This window comes from Psittacula echo, assembly GCF_963264785.1.
Source record: "Psittacula echo genome assembly, chromosome: 1".
Taxonomy (NCBI): domain Eukaryota; kingdom Metazoa; phylum Chordata; class Aves; order Psittaciformes; family Psittacidae; genus Psittacula; species Psittacula echo.
In genome coordinates this window covers 95,093,215-95,116,182 of record NC_137735.1, presented here as the reverse complement: position 1 = coordinate 95,116,182, position 22,968 = coordinate 95,093,215, and the positions used below count along the sequence as shown (strand labels likewise).

General features: G+C 38.4%; 1 protein-coding gene across 2 annotated transcripts in view; it reads right to left on the bottom strand.

The window, feature by feature from the left end:
* The window catches only part of DGKI (diacylglycerol kinase iota), a gene marked incomplete at its 5' end in the record, with an annotated part of 208,126 nt that overhangs the window by 71,257 nt on the left and 113,901 nt on the right, over nucleotides 1-22,968 (bottom strand). The window contains 8 exons of one of the 2 annotated variants that reach the window (XM_080614281.1): nucleotides 332-432; nucleotides 8,936-8,998; nucleotides 12,900-13,099; nucleotides 15,370-15,481; nucleotides 16,685-16,758; nucleotides 16,980-17,042; nucleotides 17,784-17,839; nucleotides 21,902-21,980. In XM_080614281.1, the coding sequence (XP_080470407.1) occupies nucleotides 332-432; nucleotides 8,936-8,998; nucleotides 12,900-13,099; nucleotides 15,370-15,481; nucleotides 16,685-16,758; nucleotides 16,980-17,042; nucleotides 17,784-17,839; nucleotides 21,902-21,980 (748 nt within the window). The remainder of the gene's footprint in view (nucleotides 1-331; nucleotides 433-8,935; nucleotides 8,999-12,899; nucleotides 13,100-15,369; nucleotides 15,482-16,684; nucleotides 16,759-16,979; nucleotides 17,043-17,783; nucleotides 17,840-21,901; nucleotides 21,981-22,968) is intronic. The other variant, XM_080614280.1, reaches the window with a different exon arrangement.

Sequence of the window (22,968 nt, the reverse complement as noted above, 5' to 3'; positions counted from 1 at the left end):
AGAATCAACAGAAAGACATGAATAAAAAAACTCACAGGTGTTAAAAACACTTATTTTACAGTAAATAAAACCAATTTACAGAACACATAGTTAAGAAAACAGGTGAACTCTCTATTTATGCTCTTTATACAGAGGTTATTTATAAAGAGAGAATACATATACGCATACACACAAATAGATGAACAAACATTCCAAAATGTATTCTTGACCCTGTGTTTGGGTTTTTTTTTTTTCTTGTTACTGATTTGGTTTTGGTGGGGTTTTGGTTAATGCAAGATTTATACAGAATGTTCTACCAAAAGCAGCTACAACCCAGCTTCTTCAAACTTACAAGCTTCTCGGAGTTTCTCCTTGTCATAATGTAGCCCCTCATATTCTTGTAAATTGATCCTATTCACTCTGATCCGCAGGCGATCTGGGATGGAATGAGGACTGCAAGAGAAGAAGAAAGCGTCTTAAACAAAGTGCTCCATTGAAGAGCAAAATGAAACAGGATATGAAGTGATTTTAATGTTTTCTGAACATTATAATGAGAGAGGAAAAAAGCAAGCCTCTTCAAGGCTGGGCCAAGTCCTCATTACGCCCATCACTTCATTTGAGATTATGACTACACACTGCACAACAACATAGACATTACACCTTAAGTGATAAGATAGCATTCGCTGTATGTGTGGTCTGGAATTGCAAAGGTTTTCCTGATTTCTCTAATCTCCATATACCTACTCCTCCTCTCTGCAGTTTGCCTTTTTGTGCATCCCTTGGCCCCTACCACAGCCAGTAGATCTGCCAAGCTGTGGTTCAAGACACAGATGCTTTCTTGGGAACTCTCTCAGGACAACCATTCTTCTGCCCATGAGAACATCCACCTTCATTCCTGGAGGATTCTCATTCACCATCTCTGTTCTGGGAAACAGGCAACAGAAATGTGGCAAAGAACTGAATTTCCAGAGAAGTGAGTCCAATACATAGAACCCAGGAGGACTTTCAAAAGCAAGTAACAGTACAGGAACCTCATTTCTACAGAATTCAGCCAGATATCTGAACTAGGTATCAGCTAGATACCTCAACTGTCTCTATAATTTTAAAACACTCAAGAGGTCCCTATCTATAAATTTAAGCATCAATATATTGTTAGAAAATTGCCCTGAAAAGCTTTGTTTTGATTTCATTATGGCTTCCACCTTGTAACTAATCTATTATTTGATTTCTTAAGTTTAGCTGAATACTATGTAAATTAACTTAGCCACATTTGCATTTTCAACTTTTAAAGAAAGACAGATAACCTGTGTGTTATAATGCACATGATAAATGTCTGTCCCATAGGAACTGGTCCCTGGGTCAGTTAAAATTCTGTGCTTCCACAAAAGGTCATCCATTTTCTCTGTTTTAATCTAGTTAGCAACAGAACTCTGCTAGTGGTAGTATTGCCTAATACATACACTGCCTTTAAAAGTTAAAATGTGCGCTGTCATAAATATGCATATTCACTTCTTTGCCTCAATTTTAAAATATTTGACCTACAGCACTTGCACTGTTAATGCAGGACAAGCCACATCTCACAAATCAAAACCTTTTTTTTTTTTTTTCTTTTTAAACAAGTGAGCAATTTTCTTTTTGGCTAGAAAATACTGCAGACCTAACAAAATGCATGGTTTGTGGCCATCTCTTGGTAGAGCCTCTGGGATTGCAATTAGCAATTATTTCAGTGTTACCTTATTGTATGCTTTTTCTCTGTTGGTATAAACAGCTCTGTCACATCTGAACAGATGAAAATAAAGATTGAAAATCAAGTTCCAGTTAGAAAAAGCTCTATTGGCATATGTGCTCTTTGCCTAAAAAGTGATAAGGGTAATGAATTGAGGGTGCCTCCAAACCTGGAGTGCAAGGCAGCACACTAGAAGGAACTACACTGCAGAAATTCACATTCTGAACAGGAGTTTTTATATGAGTGATGAAAAGGAACCTAAGATACATGAAGAATAGCCTAGAAGAAATCATAAATAATGAAAAATAAGTACTTAACAGGGGCAGCAAGGCTGACACACTCAGAACCACATCGGCTACCAAATGTTTTCCCTATCCGGACACGGACTATTGTGTTCAAGTGTCCCAAGATATCAGAAAACTGTCCATACTTAAGACAAGCTTTTACAGTCTGATGACAGGCCCCTGGAGTGGTAGCTTCCAGAACAGTTTCAGGAGGCAGCTTTAACCCAGGTGCCATTATGTCATTCTATAAAAAGGCACTCTCCACCTGCAGGCTCTACAGCTAGCTCAGCAACTCGAGAAGATAAGTGCCTGCAAATGGAGGGGAAAGGTGCGTAGATGGAACAAGAACATAATCGCACCAAGTTTGACACTTTATTTCTTTTCTTTTTAAAATAAGATAGAATGTCACATCACTGGCTGAAGAAATGAACATAGTCTGGGGAACTATGTTCCCTTCCAAATTCTGTAAAATCCAAGTTTCAAAAATGAAATTCACAAGAGATTTTATTTTTAGCCAGGAAATAACAAGAAAATGTTTAAGTCAGAAAACACAGGAATTTAACTACATAGTCTTTGTCTGAAGGGAGAAAAGAAATTCACTGCATGTAGTAGGGTTCATGAAAACAGACCGACAGTTCTGAAAAGTGAAGTCTTTTATGCACTGGTACAAGACAGGAAAAAGCTATGTTCCTTTCCCATAATGTTCTGCCACCGCACATTAGATGAAGGTAGCTCAGTCTTTCAGCTGCACAACCTGGAGGTTGTTCATAGCTTCTTGTTCACAGATTGTTCACAGTTCACAAATTCCAGATTGTTGGTAGCTTCCAGTTCGCAACCTGGGGATTGTTGGTAGGTGTCAGGAAGGGACTGCTTGTGAACTACCTCTACTTCTTTCAACTCAGCTGGAAGGAATAGGGATGAGGAGACAGGTTTGTTCATTATTTTTTTGCAAATACTCTTTGCTCTCTCAGAATACAGTTGTTGGTTGACATTATATTATGTCTCACTAAATTTTATTACCTATTCAATACAGCTTTGGCTCTACAATTCACTGTGTGGGTATTGATTCCTTGTGATATCAGACCAGCAATTAATACCAAGGGATGTTGTCCTCACCATCCAACTAATGAACTTGCTCACTCACAGAATTCGTGAGCACTATACAGAGATCTATTCAGTGCAGCTGAGCAAAATGCTTCCACTATCAATACTTCTGTAGTTTTCACAGATACTGTATAATAATCCATATTATCATAAAAATTGCACAATTTATCTTGCTCAAACTCAGCATATTTAGCAAGCACACAGATTAAGTGCATAAGCATGTCCATGTAAAAGCTAATAATAGTGAGATGAATGTCACTGAAAGCAAATATTAGTATCGCATTAATAGAAATGGATGCTTCTAAACACTGTATAAAGCAACTTGCTCAATTACAATGAGAGGAAGAAAAGCTTTCCAGATAAAGCAGCAGATAATTTATTTATAAATTTGGGGAGATTGCTGAACTGCAGTTCAATCTAAAATATTTAACTTTTTTTACACCTATTATTCTTCAAAACAGTGTATTACATAGTCAATGAAAAGCAATTTAAAGTATAAATGAACTAATTCCATTACCTCCTAAAGAATCTAATTAAGAACCCCATTCCTCAAACTCACCAATCCACAGAATTACATCCTAAATGTCATATACCCCATGGGACCATAAATACAGATTGGGGTCAGTTGAAACGTTCTGCTCATTCATGTTCATTAGCTATAATGGTTTCTTTTAAACACAAACCTAATTATCAATCTTCTCAAATCAGCAGCACAGATAGGGTAGTTTACCATATTGAATTTTATCTCATGAACTCTTGATTGGCATGGACCAGCAGAGCAGATTCAAGGCATTACGAAATAACAACCCAAATGAGCCTTGTAAAAAAACTATGCACATTATTTAGTTGGAACAAACTATGAAGGATTTTATGGAGATGTCATGAGGTCCACTCCAAATAATTCCACTCATTAAAAAAAAAAATATTTCAGTAATAGAGAATTATTTTCTTTCTTTTTTAGTTGCAAAATGGCTGAACAGCACAAAGAAATTGCATTATTTTCTATCACTAAAACAGCATTTGACTTTTCCACAAGAATACATATTGCCACCTAGGTATGAATAATTCTTATTGTAAAGTAAAATGCATGCTTTCTGAAAATTCTTTAAACTTTCAGGCATTCATTAACATAAATCGTAATTTAATTTTGATGGGTTTTCCTGAGAAAAGATATCCATTCCATGGTACACCAGGTTACACGTCAGAATCAGAGCCACACTTTTACTGGGATAGGTCTTAGAAAATGAAGGTAGGTCTTAGAAGGTGAAGACATTTTTAACAACACCCACCACCCTTCTGGAAAGTGCTTACCAAAGAAGAGATATGCGTTTGTTTCCCTCCTAAGCCTGAACTATAGCATTTTAGGGATTCTAGAAACGTTACTATCACCACCACCCCCCCAAAAAACCCCACAACCAACCAAAACATCCAAACCTAAAAACACAGAGCTTTGACAGGAAAAAATCAGGAGGGCTTGCTTTTTTTTTTTCAAATCACTTTCATTCCACCGCTTGTGGTTCAAACCCCCAGCAGCAAAGCCACAATTACCTATTCTGAAACCCCCAACAGAACATGATCTACCTTCATTCATTAAGAAAACATACTCAGCTTTTGATGAAGCTGTGACTTCCTCCTCTCACCCCTATTAATCATGCAGCAACAGGCAATCCAGCATCCAGCCAACTCATATTGGAGCACAGCTGGTTTTTCCTAGGAAACATGCTCCTGCCTCCAGTCACCCAGGAAAAAAAACAGGCAGAGCAAGCCTGGGTCCTGCCTAAGGCTTGACACTCCTGCACAGCAACCTGATAACATTTCTGCCCTGCCACCAGGTTGATTCAACTGGGAAGGTAGACTTTAAATTATACAAGCCCTAATCCCTCTATCAATAATTTATGAAACCTGCGAACCATTTCTTATGTTTTGTGTCTGCGTAGACAAAGAAAAGAATAGTAATGAACAGTCCAACAACTCTACAGAATCCAGCAACAAATTTCTGATGGATCTTCTGGAATACAGCCTGCACCAGCTTTCAGGCATATAGATTTTAATATGATTCAGTAAGCAGAAAAGGAAAAGGAAATCTTCTATTGCCCCTCCCTCGCAAAAGATAAACGTTAGAAAAAAACACATTCCTCTGAGACACGTTTGAAATGACAGATTAATGAATCACCTATCTCCCACAGAAGAAGTAAACATCCAAAATTAATTAAATGTACCAGTGTTTAGAACAATTGTAAAATGGAAAGCAGCAGCCAGAGGACAAAAGAAATTTACCTCACTTTTGAGATTACACTGGCAGAGCTTGGAAATGATACATTAAAAGTTAGTATGACTTTGACAACATATATCTACTTAAAACATAAGAACTGCCACAACAAAGCAGAATCATCCAGCCACTTCTGATGGACAAATTTCAGTGCTCCACAAAAGTCCACTGCTGTTTTAAGGCAAGGCTCTTGGTAAGCTTTTTATTTACAAAGTACCCCTAAAAGTATAAGCTCAACCACATATTCTTTTTTCTTCTATTTGATAACTGTTATTCCAGATGAACCAGGTTAACCCAACTGCAATGAACCCTTTTATACTTTCCTACTGCAAGTGCTTGAGCGTTTTGCTGTGTGAAGGTTAGACGCACGCATAAACATAAAATGTGCTGAAGTTCCAGGTAGAATCCCGGTCTTCGCTATCCTCCTTCCCCATGCTAGCTGTAGTTCTCTCATACAATGGATTCTCCAATAATAATGATCCCACTTAAACAGAAGCCCACATGTTAAACCAGAAAAACTGACAGAAAAGATGAGGCTCAGTTCCCTGCAATTCATTCAATGGGGAAAAGGAAGAAGATATACATAAGCATTTTCATCCTTAACTACATATTTTAAGAATAGCTCACTCTCTAACACCTTCTCCCTTATGCCTTGTCTCCTACATTCTGTATTAGACTCTGCACCTCTAGGCAATACCCAAATTCAGCTGATTCTGTTTGGCATTTGGATCTCTAAAAGCAGAAGTTTATTTGTTATTATCCTTTTGATATTCATGCAGATTTTATATGCATACTCTGCTGCAATCATTACCCTGTAAACTCTATGAGAGAGTACTATTTACAAATAAACTGATAATTTATGCATATTTCACAATTAAAACTTAAAAAAATAATAATCATATCATATCTACAGTGCTTATTCTACTAGTAAAAGGATGACAGGAGCTATGCAAGTTAATCATGCTTTATTTTTCAAATGGTAATTTTTCTCAGAACTACTTTGCATCAACTATACACTATGTAAAAGTACTCTCACATGTGCATCCTTGTGCATCCTTCTCATCTCTGAGCATCCAGCTGGAAAATGCAAGCCTTTACCTTCCTTTTAAAAGGGCCACAATTAAAAATACCACACTTGTATTTAGTTATGCATCTGGTGTAAACATTTGAAATGGATCACACTATAGTTCAACCGTCTCTGCAACAAAGACCATATGTGCCTAATACCTTTGGCTGCCCCAAATTCCCATGCATATCCTGCTGCAGAAAACCTGAAATGTATCTGAGATAGGCTGTATCCATCACCAGGTCTCAGCAGAATCTGCCCGGCTGTTCAGTACTAACTGGAACACAGGCTCTTTTCAATGTTGTTCAAAAAAAAAAAAGCACATTTCAATCTCAAAGCCATCATAATCTAAATCAAATTTCCCTAATACCTCATGGGTTCTTATTTTAATTTGCCAGACTCATTAATTGGCAAACACAGTGCAGCAGCATGTTTAATCTGTTTTTATAGATTTTAAGATACAGAACATCTTTGACTTACAAATTAGTTTGGGGCTCTCAAGTCTCCCTCTCTCCCTGTCTTATCCTGACAGCTGATATCAAATGGGACATTCAAATGAACGATATCAAAACTTGAAGGTCATTTTCCAAGGGATATCCCTTAACTTGGGAAAAATACCCATTCTCCCAGATACACAGCTTAATGTTCTGTGCAAGCAACAAGGCATATCTTTTTTCTAGGACCTTGCTTAGCTACTGGATCACTGAGAGAAGTTGTTTTTATTACTTCCTGCTCCTCATCAGGGTACAGCACATAAGACCCCAGGATAAAGCACAATGAGCTGTAAATCTTTCCTTGTTTGTAAAATATCAATGAGGAACTTGCAGCTTTCTGAAATTTCACATAATTGTAGAACAGTTGAGGCTGGAACAGACCTCAGGAGGTCATCCTTTACAACCCCCTGCTCAAGGAGGTGAACACTTACAGCAGGCTTCCCAGGACCATATCCAGACAACTGTTAAGTATCTCTAATGATAGAGATTCCACAACCTGTCTGTGCAATCTGTGCTGGTGCTCAGTCGCCCTTACAGTAAAACCACTGATGTTCACAGAGAACCTGTGTTTCAGTTTATGCCCATTGCCTCTTTTCCTGTGGCACGGTATTGGTGAAAATAAGCTGGTCTTATCTTTTTTATGGGCTTCCTTGGGACACTGATGAAGTGTTTGACTGACCTGAGCCTTCTCCAAGCTAAACATTTCCAGCTCTCTCAGCCTGTCCGCATAGGAGGAATGCACTTCAGTCATCTTCACCACCCTTTACTGGACTCTCTCCAGTAGCTTCATATCTCTCTCGTACTGAGGAGCCCAGAACTGGACCCAGTACTCCAGGTGTAGCCTCACCAGTGCTTTTTAGAGGGCAAGGATCATCTCACTTGATCTACTGACAACGCTCCTAATGCAGCCTAGGATACTATATTAGCCTACTTTGCCACAAGTGCACTTGGTTTTTTGCTGGCTCATGGTCACCTGGGTGTCCCCCAGGCCATCAGATCCTTTTCTGCAAAGCTGAAATTTGCTCTTTGAATTAACCAGTTTTCACAAATAACTCCAGGTTTATTGAACATTTATGAGCCATCTATTGCATGTGCTCAGTCTTTAGAACAGATAAGTGTTGGTGGGTTTTCTTTTAACATTTACCACTGGCTTTCTTTTATGATAGAGTAGGAATCATTCTTGGAATTAAGTATCTGCTCAGAATACCTGGATTTATAGTTCTGAAATTTGATATTTTCCAACATGTATTTCAAATTCATTTCTTTGATAATCCTAACCCGTTTGAAAAGATGTCCATCGTAAGAGTGGCAAAGCAAGAAGACAAAAGGGATGCCAACACAAACCAAACCAAAATGTGGGTTTTGACTGAATAGGAAACCCAGCATTTTTTAAGACAAATTACACTGCCTTAGTTGACATATTATCTCAAGCTGGGGTTTTTGTTTGGGTTTTTAAAAAAGGCATTAGGGTCTTGAGTAATTTAGCTGCTATCTAGCAAGTTAGTACAGTGAAGTTGCTGACAATCAAGACCTTGCCAAGGTGGAGAGGGGAGTGTCCATCTTCAGTGCAGCTGCAGCCAGTGTCACACCATTTCTCTGAGATGGGGGACTCCATCTCATCTCTGGGGATCAGCTCCATCTGGAGATATGACTTGTGGCTGAGTTTGTTCACAGTATGTTTATGACTAAAACCGAAGGACAAAAAGTTCTCAACTGTTACCAGGAATGGTGCTTGACACTTAACTTCAGACCTGCCTGTTGCTATGGATTTGTCTGGCAACCTGGACTCTTGGCTGAACCTGGTCACCATCACCAGACATGCCCTGCTCATCTTACTTGGGTACTGTGGAATTATGCCTTTCCTGGTAAGGCCACTGTCATGTGCCTACCATGCCATCACCTGAGCTCCTGCTTCTCATTTGTCACTGGAAATGGTTGAATCACACACAGGGTAACAGCAGAAGAAAACCCCAAACTATGAACTTTGAAAGTAAGAAAAAGCCAGGTACTCACACATTGAAGGAATCAGGGGGAGCTGAGACTCTCCTCAGGTCAACGGACTGCACTTTATGAATACTATAGGCAGCAGGAAATGAGTGGCCGGTAGAAAGGCAGCACACAGTGTGGACAGACAAGGAAAAAGAGAGGTGGGGAGAGAGAAAAAGTAGAAGAGAAGAAAGAAAGAGAAGACATACAACATTTAAACAGAAACAAAAGGAATGTGTCACATAAAAGTTGAATGAAGACACATGCAGAACTCCAAGTTCACACTAGGAAGCCAGGAGCAAGAGAAGACATGCAAATGGAGAAAATCACTGCTATATGACACATAGGAGCTTTCTAGACACAAGTGATGAGGACCAATGAGAAACTACGCACACTGCTAAACAGGGAGGACAAAGAGCCCCAGGATTTTTTTCACAGGCATTGAAAAATTTTGAGGCAACATACTTTGGAAGCAGGTCCAGAAATGCAAACAAACATCAAAGCCAACATCTGACTGGATGGAATTGTCTCCAAAGGTTGGCCAACTTTAGATAATGTTTAAGAAAAATAAAATACCCTTACTGAAGGTTTTGTATCCACAATGGCAAATTGCTGTCTCCATTCTTCTTCCATGTACCTTAGGGAAACATGTATTTTAAATATAGTGACTCCCAAGACTCCTTTAGTGTTTATACTCAAATGGTCTCTTTGCTCCTCTCAAGCATATGGAAAATGTTTTATTTATAAGCCTTCTTCTTTCTGTTCCATTATGTGGAACATTCTTTCTCAACCAGAACTAAAAGCCAGTGAAATCGGAATACTGTCTTTTGAGGTTCAGAAAGTGATCATTAACTGAAACCTACTGAGAAGCATACTAAACTGTAGTTTCTAATCAGAAAAAGACTCCTGGAAAAACTGAACCACAGCTGTTCTTATTCCATGTACGTTTTGTTTATAGCTCACAAGAGCCATATTCTTGGCTTGTTCACAGAAAACCAGCTATATGTTGTCTCTTTCACATGTTACCTTCAGCAACAGGGAAGAATAGGAATGACATCTTAGCCAGCAAGTCTTTTAAAGGAAGGACAATAAGAACATAATTCAGTCTTTCGCAGAAAAAAAAAAAAAATATTTATGCTGACCTGAACGTAGCAAAAATTTTCTTCTGCTGGTACGAATAGAAGAAACATATGAGAAAAGACAGCCACATTTTTTCCCCCACAACCCCACTATCTGCCTTGTTTTAGTCCATAACCAAGTGTGAGCAGCATCACCTTGTCCTATATATTCCTTGCACCTAAGAAGTTGTTTCTGGCTCAAGAAGCTTTATTGGGTTGTAACTTACCTCAATCACAGAACAACACGTCATTGGATGAGGAAGAATTCATGCCTGCCTTTTACATTCCAACAGCTTCCATTAGAAACAAATTAGAAAACACTGTAACTGTATTTACCAACTAACAACTTCACGTTTCAAATCAAAATTTTAAAGTCATCAGAAAAGCACAATTCATAAATAGGTCATCTTCACCTACACAAGAGCAATCATATAATCTGTATGGCACAACAAAACAGCTCAACTTTCCAAAAGGAAATATTGAAGAAAAAAAAGAATGTTTGATGAACAGTAAGAAAAGACATCACTAGCCGCCACAAGTAGTCCATGAATAATTGGAGACAATTAATATAATGAGAAATTTGTTTCTAGGCAATTCAGCAGTGAAAAATTAGACAACTGAATAAAACATTAATTGCCAGTAATTCATCCAGCTATGACAAAAAGTGTCCTCTCAGAACATCTACAGGTTTTGAAGAACAGTAGCAACTAGGAAGATGGGCAACTCTTACAGTTGGAAGAGAACCGTGTTTCTAAAGCCCTCTTGCTCGCAAGTGAGAGAAGCATGAAATCTCTGTTCTTCTCACTTGGTTACATTACGTATGGGCTGTTCAATTCTAAGATACTATTATTCCATGGAAACTCAAGTGTATCCAACAAGGCAAACAACAAACTCACTATCCTCTCTAAACCCCTCTCCTAAAAACCCTAGAACAAAGCAGAGCAGGGTAAAAAGATAGAAAAACAGTGTAAGACTTCTTCAAATTAGGTCTTTTTCTACTAATGATAGTGTACTAGCTGAAACTCCAAAAAGCAATCCGACTGCTCTCCTTATCTAGCAAAAATATCAGTGCCAACAATAATAGCAGCTCTGTATTACTGTGACACAGATAATTTTTTAATTGCTTTACTGGCAATGAGCTCAAGAACAGCTGTCTAACAATAACGGATAGCTCCAGACCCACTTACTAATCTCACACATCTAACATTCAGATGACAGTCATAACAGAACAATCTATCATATTCAATCAAATATAAGGCTTTCTGGGAGATTTCAGTGGAACAGGGAGATACATTCCAGATATCAAGTTAAGAAATGTAGATAAACATATGTAATTGAAAATGTTCTCTCCTGTGAAATGCAGCAAATCAGCATCATATTGAATGAACTTCTTACAATACTCAAATGATTCCCAAAGTTTAACCTTTCACATGTGATTTACTTTCCATCACACCAGGAGATTCAACTCTTCTCTCTCCTTCTCCTTTAACACTTGAAAGCAACTTACACACACACACATATGTAGACATAGATATAAATATACACACATACCATTTCCAATACATGAAGATGAGACTACATCTACTAACAGATCATTTGTATTTTCCTGAAAAGAAAGTCTGCAGCTAAATCAAAGGACTCTGACAGCAGCATAGTCTACCATAGCACATTTAAATCAAGCTGAACCAGAAAAAATATCCTCTTGACAACTGGCATATACTATGAATCTGTTTTTCTCTACCACATTTTAAATTCAGACCTCAAAATCCAAGCCTAACCATGCTAATAATCAGATTGAAACACCAGGAATTTTCTTTCTTATATTTGCATTAGTCTCCCTCAGTGTAGAAAAAGATGCCCCAGGATTGCTGTCTGCTCAGTTCTAGCTTTCTCAAATGATTAAGTCATTGTGGTTGGATGAAATTGGTCATTGCTGCCCACAGGCAAGTGTCTGCTATTCTTCATGGCTCAAGAGAGATGAAGGTACCTTATGTATTTTCCAGGAAAATAGGAATTGCACATTAGAGATACGGGCTTTACTGAAACTTAAAGCATTAGTCTCAGTAAGAGAACACAGAGTGCTAAATTGAAAAGGAAGGCACTAAAAGCGACCAGGGAGGCTTTGATTTCACAAACAGATTGACAATCACTAGGTGACAAGAAGCTCTAAAGGGCTGGAGTCAAAGTTTGAAGTGAAGCGATACCTTCCATTAAACAATACTGTTGAAAGACACAGACAACCTTTAAGATACATAAGGTGAGCCTGAGATCTTGCCTGTTTTTTCCAGGTAGATAAGTTAGTCCAATGAAAGATATTATATCTCATCATAAACCTTGCCTCACCATTACACCTGCAAGAGCAAAATCCTCCACCTACCTTCCCAGAAAAAGTAAAACGGCACATGGATGCTTTAATGAAATGAGAATCCTTGACCACTTTAGGTCTGTAGCTCAGTATCTTTGTATAAGGGACAAACTAGATTTCGACAGTTTGTTACAAGGTCTCCAATGGAGCTTAAAATGCAGATCAATAAAGCTTAGAAAATTAATCAAAAGAACTTCTAGGGCAAATAACATACATACGCAGAACTGTCAGAAGCTAACAGGCAGACTGTTGAGCCCGCACAAACCTCTGTAAATAAATAACTGAAAGGTACAACACCTTTCTAAAAGCAAGACAGAGGGTAACCCAGAAGATAAAAGCATAAAAGAAAATCAGGTATTTACAATACAGTGGAAAGGGAGTTCAGAGATCAGAGAGAGTAATTTTTTTTTTTTAATGCACTGCAATTCCAGTACATGCAAAATCCGTGACCGAATATGCTGCCACAAACAGGCCTCCTGCCATTAGGACATGCACATATCCAACTCACTCATTCAGCAAAGGCATAGATGTTCTCCTCTTGCTCTTTTGCACCATGTTGGCTTGGTTCCTCAAGGATATCCGAATGAGTGAGGGAGCCAATCGACATGGTTCACCATCCACTTGCATGGGGATAGACTTGTATGTTAAAAGTGTCACCTCGCGGCACTGATGCAACCTCTCTCCATGACCACCCACCTGGAGAGCAGCCTGCAAAAGAACAGAAAACAAGCAAACAGTTCAACAAACAGGAAAGAAAAGAAAAAATACCTCAGAACAAATAGTTGAGGCAGTTAATAAATCCAAAATGCAGTTCTACTGACAACATCCATTACACAGTGTTCCGTGCATGAAGCATTCTAATAAAGCACAATGAATGCATTTTCACTTAAGATTTGTAAAGTAGTACTTAAAATTTCACAAAGAAAAGTTGTGGGCAACAAACATATCTAACCATACACACTGCACATCTCATCACATACACACACACATGTGCATGCACAAATGAATACCTGTGTTCATTCTTAAAGGCTTCAATTTGTTTTGGTTAGTTTGTTTGTTTTTTCGCTAACACTAATGCTACTAATTATTTGCTCCTTAAAGCAAGAGCCGTAATCAAGTACATCTGCAAGACAGAAAAATGGTTTTCCCTTCCTGAACAGAACAGAGCCCTTAATGTGAATTAGATAAATTTAAAATCATTATCATGAAAGCTTACACAGCATCTCAACCTCGAGACTAGAGAGGCTGAAAAGAGCAAGCAGAAGGACCTCATTAAAAACAGATAAATGTTCAAGAATTCATTTGGAAGAAATGAGAAATGGAGAGCAATGAGCAGATCCTTCAAGCTGTAGGCAGACATGTTTGAGTGGAAATGTATTTTTTTAATTAGTATGACTATTATGTGAGTATAAACTCTCATCTACCAATCAGATGCAGAAAAAAAAAATCCTTTATTAACAGAGAACAGCCTAAATACAGGACCTTAATCCTGCTCTCTGTGCTTAATATAATGTATCAACTGATAATATGATCAATAATATTCATAATAAATACTTCTTATAAAGTATCTGTCTTCCTTGGTCTCACAGACCTTTCTGGTTATGACCAAGCACATCTGGAAGACATATAGAGCAAGTTAGAATTACATTAATAGTCTAGGGTTACAATGATCCCTTCAGCATCACAGCCAATGTAGACCTGTAGACCCCTCAATTCTGAGCTGGGTTTCCTTTAGAGAGAAACAGCAGTTCAAAGGGCCCTACTACTTAAATCAGTCCAAATTAAACTTGTCATTAGCTTTTGAGATCACTCAAGCCACTGGAAGTAGTTAGAGTCACATTAGTGGCAAACCCAAAAAAGCTTCCAACTGAAACCTGCCAGCTGGTACATGCTAAATAGTATGATTGCCAGCATTTTCAAAAGCATACACTAGAATCTTCACAAACAAAGTAATAAAGGTTCATTCCACAAGATCTACTAGGCTAACAAAATTTTTTCTTACTTGTGGGTTATTTCCCTAATCCACTAGATTCAGTGAAAAGGAGAGGTCAAGATTGCTGATAAAGACCACTGTTTACTTTGCTTACTTTGAAGATTAGATTCGTCTGAATTTCTCTTTGAGGAAAGAAAAACCATAGTCATGGATATTAACTGAAAGTGACATGCTCTGAGGTAAGGCCACACAACAAATCAGTGTGTGAGTTTAGTGAAAACAGGCTTATCCATGTTGGTTTTGACTTAGTCCACACAAGACATAGTGTCAACAAAGGCCTAAAAGTATGGACTTAAACACGATCTATACAACCTGCCAGGAAGCCCAGTTATGTGACTAAGTTCAATCTGCAGGGCCTTTAATAGATTAATGATAGCACAAGTATAAATATCAACTCTCTGTCTTTAATCACCCTCTGAAGAGACTGTCACTGTGTTTGACCACTGTGATAGGAGGACACTAGGGTATTTACAGTGAGATTGCTTTATGGTAACTCAGCTTTAAATCCACTTTAAGGACAGCATTGACAGAAAGTGCACTGACAAAATTGTTAGTTGAATTTTCTTTCTCTAGCAGAACAAAAAGGAGAGAAAACATTTGTGTCAGAAATATTTTAAAAAAATTAAAAAAAAAAAACAAAACCTTTTAAGCCATAGATTGAAATATACAAAAAACTAAAAATAAATAGCAGTAATTATGTGATTATAGAACATCGCCACAATAAAAACATGTCTGCATGCAATTTTTCCTATAATATTCCTGCCACTTAGCTTGGGAGCAATGCACATGCAAATTTGCCATATTTTGCAAATACATTTTTATTCTTAAATAACACTTCTTTTGTTAGAAAACTACAATTTGTCTCCTTCATTTAACAGCAGAGCACGTTTTGGCCTTGGCTGAATATGTGGAACCATGGTGGCTTGCACTCTGTAGCACAGCCCACAGAATTCGCTACATCTGGAAGCACGTGCAATATACTCACCAGTGAGGCCATGGTGAACCCAATGACTTCAATGTAGCCATCATCATGGCGCTGAGGCTCAAAGTCTCTGTGATCTCCGGGGTTTCCCCAGGGCATTGTGCCAGCACAATACCTACAGAAAGAGGTTTGGAAAGCACGATTTGAGAAAGAAGTTTGCCCTGAGGTGTCCTGACTAGCAACCTGACTATTAGCCTGTTCTGGGGTCCTCCAGAATTATTCAGGTATCCATTCCAGGATTCGATTCAGGGACAATTAAAAGTTATGTGACAAGGGCTGGACAAAAGGGAAAACCTGCCTCTTGTTTCCAAGCTGGTACAACATCCATGAATGTATCCATCCAGCTTTCTGTAGATGAGCTATTGAGGCAGAAAACTGCTTAGCCCCTCTGCTAGACAGGAATGGGGCTGCAGCAGCATCTCCAGCCTTGGAGTTTTATTTCTTCTCTTTCTACCATTAAAGAACAGACGTAAAAGTGATTTGAGAGTGATAGAATGGGGAACTTTGGAGAGGTGACACCAAGTCGATAGAAGCCTGCAGTGGGGGAAGTGCAGGGCTAAAAAGATCAAATGCTTGGGACTTCATGTGGAGCAAAGTGGTAGGTTGTCTAAAGCAGTGGTCTCCAAAGCAGGATGAACATACCACAAGGAGTGTGAGAGAAATGTATACAATTGACAAGACAATTAGGGTGAAGAAATTATTGTTTGACTTTGAATAAATAAGAAAAACACTAAAATAGTGTTTGTTCCATTTTTATCACATCCTTTCTTAATCTTTTGTGTATGTTTTATAATGTATGTAATATATTAGTACAGTTTTTATAAATAGACATATATTGGGATGGTGCTAAAAAATATTTTACTGATAGGGATGCACAGTCAAAAACAGTTTTGAGACTATGCTCTAGATAGCAGGAGATAGACAACTTTTAAAAATACACCTATATTTCTATTTGGGACACCTTCTAACATGCTAAAACCCATTATTTCTTTCAACAGCTTGGTGTTCCTTTACTGGAAAATTATTAATTCTTCCCCTCCTGCCTTCCCTGCTTTCCAGCCTTTTTTCCACACTTTGCTTCTGATTAAGCAAAAGCCCAGGCATCTTCACTATCTTGTTTGGAGGTTAGGTGCACAACTTTTGAAAGTTTGTTTGCCAATAACTTCTACTATCTCTGTATCAGAGTATTCAACTTTGCTAACCAAAAGTATTATAAACACCTAGCTCTCAAGTTGGCAGCACAGTGGCAATACACTTCCTGTACATTGACCCAGTCTAGAATAACTTGTAAGTAAGCAAGCATCTGTCTTGAACTTACCTGGGTATGTTTAAAAACACTATACACTGGAACTTCAGCTCCTGGATCTTTGGAGTCAGGTCTGTACCATCACACTACAAAGCCAAAGTGACAGAGCACAGAGAAATTGCTGAATGGAGCCACAGACAAGAGAAGTGTTGCTGCTTTGTAACAACTTTCCCAAGACTTTCCTTGGAATGTGTTGCAAATGTCATGCTCAAAACTGAAAAGTAACAGAGCCATTAAACTCTCACCTCACTCTCTCTCCATTCCTCCCCTCTTCCCACAATATTATGACACAATTTCTTATACTTACCACAACTTTAACATGCTTGGATAAATCTCTCGAGCTTCTTTGCAGAAAGTCTGTAAAGGCTGCCTGCAACAGAAACAAGTGCATGAATTTTCATTAGCACTTTCTCTCTTCTCTTTCCTTATTTCTCATTCCATCACAGACCTAATTACCAAAATGCCATTCTTTTGATGTAAATTCTTGCTCACATATTTGTTTCCATATTTAAGGCACATGAGTACAGTGGGAGTCATCATCCAGAAAGACATTATCCATCATGCATTATCAAATCAGTGTTTCTCTCAACTGCATTTTAGAATAAAGTTTTTTCAATGTATCTCCTAAATGCAGAAGTGGGTAATTTTATTCCATTTTCATAGTTAATTATGAAAATTAATCATTCAAAATAGCTGATCTCAGACTTCCACTCCCCATGACCATATACTCCTCAAAGCTACAAAGATACAAGTCAACACTTAGGGAATTTTTGTGGGAAAGTCAATCACAATGTGCTTCCCAAACCCTGAAAAGGGCAGATTGTCTTGCTGAAAATCTTACGAGTCAGAAGCAGACGGACCAAGACATAACCAGTACTATGTCCAAAGAAGTGGCATGTCTCTCACTTGCTAAGCTCTGGAAAGCAACAGTGCTTCAAGCACTTTTCAACAGACACGTGTGTGGCATTGCCAGAAACAGTATATGTGCACTTTAAATTGCAACAGGCAAAATGAATTGGCATGGGCTTGTGATGTGAGAAAGGAAAGGGAATGTACTTAGGAATACATCTGACCAACTAAGCATCATTCTGTAAGACGAATCACAACTCACCCCTGCATAAAACATTTTATTTCTAAATCGGCTGTTGAATTTCTCTGGATTTGCTTCTGTGAAAGGATAAAAAGGAAAAATAAATACACCCTAATAAAATAAGTAGATTCCATTGTACCTGCACATTCCCTGCTAGCACTACAGTGCTTTTAGCACACATCACTCTGAAAACATAAATATATTTTTTCTGGGGGTCCAGAGACCCCCACCTGTTCCATTATTTGCTATCAGGTCTCAAAACATTGATACTGATATTCTTCCCTTTTCCTGTAGAGTGAAAATAGAAATTTGACATAGAAGAGGTAAGAAGAATATAATCCATATATTTAGCATATCTCACACTATTCATCTTTGATCCCTCAGTATCATTTGTGAGACTTCTGTTTCTGCCAGCACAGAACAGACCTCTAAGAGTTATTAGAAATCCATGAAACAGCCATGCTTTGAAGCAGAAGTAAAACATTAATGAATTACAAGGTGAAACGGACACTTCAATTCTGCTGCATTACAAAGAGGTACTGAGGAATAGACATCTCTGCTCAAATATTTCTGCAGCAAAAAAAGAAGTGGTTACTCTAAAACCTATTTAGAGAGCTGTTTCATTTTGTTTAGACTCCAAGAGGTGGAGAATTTTAATAGCCTAGTAATAATGCACATCTAATGGTTAATCATTTTCACTGTTAGAATAAATGTGGATGTTTTTTGTCATCTTGAACTTTTCAGACTTTGATTGCCAGCTGCTAAACCTTATTATATTTCTCTGCCAGATTAAAGAGCCCTGAACTATCAGATATGTTCTCCTTGAGTAAACACTTATAGGCAGTGATTAAATCACCTCTTAGCCTTCTTTCTGATAAGCTAAATGGAGCTCCTTTAATCTCCCAGTACGGGGCACATTTCCCAGGATACAGGTCACTCTTGTTCCTTCTTGGAAACTGTTTTCCTAGTCTGTGGCATTCAGAGATTTCAGAAGCAGCCCTTCTAACACCATATTCAGTAGTAGTACCAACCACAAACACTTGCTTAGTGAGAAACTATTCTCTAGTGAAAACTATTCTCTAGTCAGTGAAATCATCTGACTATCAAGATTGTTCTTCTGGCTAAAACATCACACTGGTGTGAACACTTCCAAATTACTACTTCTCAAACGATCACTTGGAACAATGCCTCTAGTTCTCCTTGGAGTCACTACATCTCACAGTATGAGGCTCCATTTTGTAAGAGTTACTTTATGTTTCTTGTTTGATTGTTTACCCCGCTACTGTATCATCCATTTGCTGTGTCACAGATGAGCCTGGAACACAGTCAAAAGCCACCTCTTCTTCAAACAATTAATTTAACCTCATAAGTAAATCTCATCTCGCTTACTGAGCTGACAGCTCTTCTCAAAAATTCTCAACACCCCATGTAGGAAGCAGGAGGATCCTGAAGGCTCAGTGCTGCACATTCTCTGATGTGGCTATCCCTGATGGCTCTGAGCAGCAGCCACCAGAGCACTGGCTTTTACATGGAAAAATACAACAAATACTGACCTGAACCAAAGCCCCATCTTAGAGCAGAAAAGGAGCCTTTCTGAGGTCAGGGACTCAGCAGTCCTTCAACACACTGAATTTTACTTTTGACATAGCAGATGAGCATGAGTAGGGAGAAGGGAGTCTTTCTGTGATGTGGAATAGAGCTTAAAGTTGATTAGAGTGCAACTTTATTTGTAGAAGTAAATCACTGACTGCATATCCAAGGCTCACTCCATCCTCATCACTCTCAAGCCACCCAGGGATTAGGAAATGAAACGTTAGAGTGTAGGGTGTGTGTAGGGGAATAGGTGTCCTGCGAATGAACAATCCTGTATGCCAAGGGATCAAACAGCATGTCAACAGGGATAAAGTAAATTCCATTTCCCTGCCCCGCCAAACCATAAGGATAACAAGGGATGAAACTGGAAAGAGTTTCTACCCAGAACACATCCTGAAGAATCAGAGCTAAACATGTTCGGCTTGGAGCCAACCCTCAAGGCACAATCTGATTAGTCATAAGAAAAGTGTAAAGGTTTCCATGGAAAAGGTCACATTAATGTACAGGTTCCTCTGAGATACCACAATCCCTGCTTATTCCAAATATAACAATTGACCAAGCTATATTGCATAAAGTGCCATGACAGGCCGAGAGTTGAATTTCATTTAATTTGGTGGGACAATGAGGACATGGTGTTTGTTTGGTTTAATACTATATGTGATTACAACAGCTCAACATAAGCAACTGCATACAACCGCTTATCTTAATGGACCAAGAGCTACAGCTGTGAAAGTGCTTTTGTTGAAGTTTCCCTGGATTCTCATAAATTGTAAATGAGATCAGAAGCTGTTTTGCACTGCTTAATTCATAGAATCACAGAGTAGTTTTGTTTGGAAATGCCCTTTAAAAGTCATCTAGTCTAACCCCCCCTGCAGTGAGCAGGGATGTCTTCAACTAGATCAGGTTATTCAAAGCCCTGTCCAACCCGACTTTGAATGTTGGCAGGGATGGGACATCTACCAGCTGTCTGGGCACCCTGTGCCAGTGATTCACTACACCCATCACAAAAAAAAAATTCTTCCTTATGTCTAGTCCGAATATACCTTCTTTTATTTTAAAGCCATTACCCCTTGTCCTATCACAACAGGCCCTACTAAAAAGACTGTCCCCATCTTTCTTACAAGCCCCTTTTAAGTATACAAAAGCCACAACAAGGTCTTCCCAGAGCCTTCCTCTCTCCAGGCTGAACAACCCCAATTCCACATGAAAAACAATAAAACCCACCCACCAGTAACACCTTCAATGCTGTAAGCTTTTCTCTCCTAAAATACATAGAATTCGCTTTGTATATTTTAGTATTTGAGAAGGTAAGAAAGACCAGCAGTAATGACTTGTAACAGCAGACACTAGGGCTATGAAAAGCTCCTGGCCACACATACCCACTCACAGGAGCATATCTTGCTTTGCCAAGTATTTTTTTTTCACCCATGTAAATGTTTAAAACACTGGCATCTCTGGAATAACATCTATTCTTTATAGGGCTCCATAAGTTCATTATTAAATAATGTCTCCAGTAAGTGAGTAAGTAGCCATGCATTTCATCTATACAGTATTTTCACAGTCACATTAGCAATGCATACTGATATGCATTCATAAGAAAATGCATACAGCTGTCATCATTTCATTCCTGTGCCCTTTTGTGGCCCTTCATTATGATTCCTAAAGCTTGAAGCAGTCTTAAAAATTATAAAATATGCATTAGCTCATTCCATTATATATCTTGCTCTTTATTTAGCATGGCATTAGAGTGCTACTTTTTCATCTTGAAATGACACTGATAGTATGAAAGTGAAGATAAGAGAGGCTGATCCAGAAAAAATACCTGCATATGAAACTGAAATAACCAAAAGCTGAACAAAAGCAATTGAACAGGGTCTGTTTATATAAGCATGCTTGCCTGAACTATAGTTCCCATCAGTCCAAAGCCCACCTGTTAAGCCACATTTGGATCTGTTTGGGGTGATATAACTGTCATCGGCAAGGGGACAAACAAGATGCTACAACAGCTCAAATTCCTGACAGTTTTGTGGACATTAAAACCTTTCACTTGCATAGACACATTTTGGGTCCATACCAAATCTAAGGATATTATGCTATACTCATACATGGGTAACAGCTGTTCAGTTTGAGAACGCAATTATCCTCCTGCTACTTCCACAGTCTAGCAGATTTTCTCCTCCCTCCACCTCCACACTTGCACCTGACTTACATTTGTTTTTCTTTCTGCTCTTACTCTGACACTTCTGCATTAGCATAAACTTCTTTTATAACTGTACTTGGTATACATAATTTTGAAAAGCTCCCCTTTTAGCTCTTTTGCTCCAGTGAATGCTATTTTTCCTTGCACTTTTTTTCATTTTAAAAACATTAAGTCCCTTGGAAATTCATAGTATGATCTCTTCCTTTCTACTTGTGTGTACCGTAGGTTTTTATGTTCCATATTTCCTTCTAAATTGCAAGAACAAGATGTTAAGTGGAACCCTATTTGTAATTCATAAAATAAACACTCATTCCCAAGGCTAAGGACATAAAAAAGTTTCTATTACCTCTAGATTCATGGAATTCTAGTGTAACATGTGCATCAAATCCAAGGCTGAAGTAATTATTGAAGACGCTGAGAGGAAGCTGTGATCAGATAATAAAAAGATATATAAAAATAACATGAATTAAACATTCCGCGACACATGAGGAATTAACTACTTTAAGCTTAGCATCTGATGAAAACCTACGAAGAAGAAAGTGGAACATATCAGGGAAACGTATGCAGAAGGTTGCTCTGAAGGTTAATAATGGCTTGTGGAAGAGGATCACATGCAGAAGCCCAAAGAACACAAACAGTGCTTTATGATTATAGATGTATCTTTGTAAACCCATCAAAGGATTCCTTATGTTGTCATTGAGATCTCCCATAATGCTGCTCCACTTAACATGTCAATACAAAGGTTTTCCTAATTGCTGGCACTTCAAGCTCAGCATGGTTAATGGAATTCAAGCTGTGTTCTTCCTGCTCCTATGTAACCAGGAGCAACACAAGTCCCAGACAAGAAGCCCTAATTCTATGCAGGATGCATGGGGCAGGGAAGCACACATCTGGCCTCTTGATCATTACACATGCCCAGCAGGGCTGCAGAGAAAGAACAGTAGCATCTGATAGATAAGCTGGAAATTACAACTTAGGAGAAAAATGGTTCACAGAATAATATTTTATGATCCTAACAGTTTCAACAACTCCAGTCCAAATGACACGTTACTATAAATGTGACCACCACACAGTTTTCCCAGTCTTCAGCTATCAAGATACACTAGTGGAATAAAATTCTGCATCCTGTTTTTAGCTTTGGCTAACTTAGGGGTGGATGGTAGTCACACAGTTGCATCTCCTGACACCCCAGGTAAACTAGCAAAAAAGCAGTGACCTTTCAGATAAAATGCTAGGGATTTTTTTCCAGGATTTAGCTCTTGAGATAAATGCTCAATGGCTGGGAGCTTAAAACAACAAGCGGATGGTGGATATAAACTACATTTTGTCTACCTCTGGAAGGACTGACACAAGAGAACTGCAAAAGGAAGAGATGCAACTAGAGAATTAAAAAGTTTAAGAGCTTCCCCATGC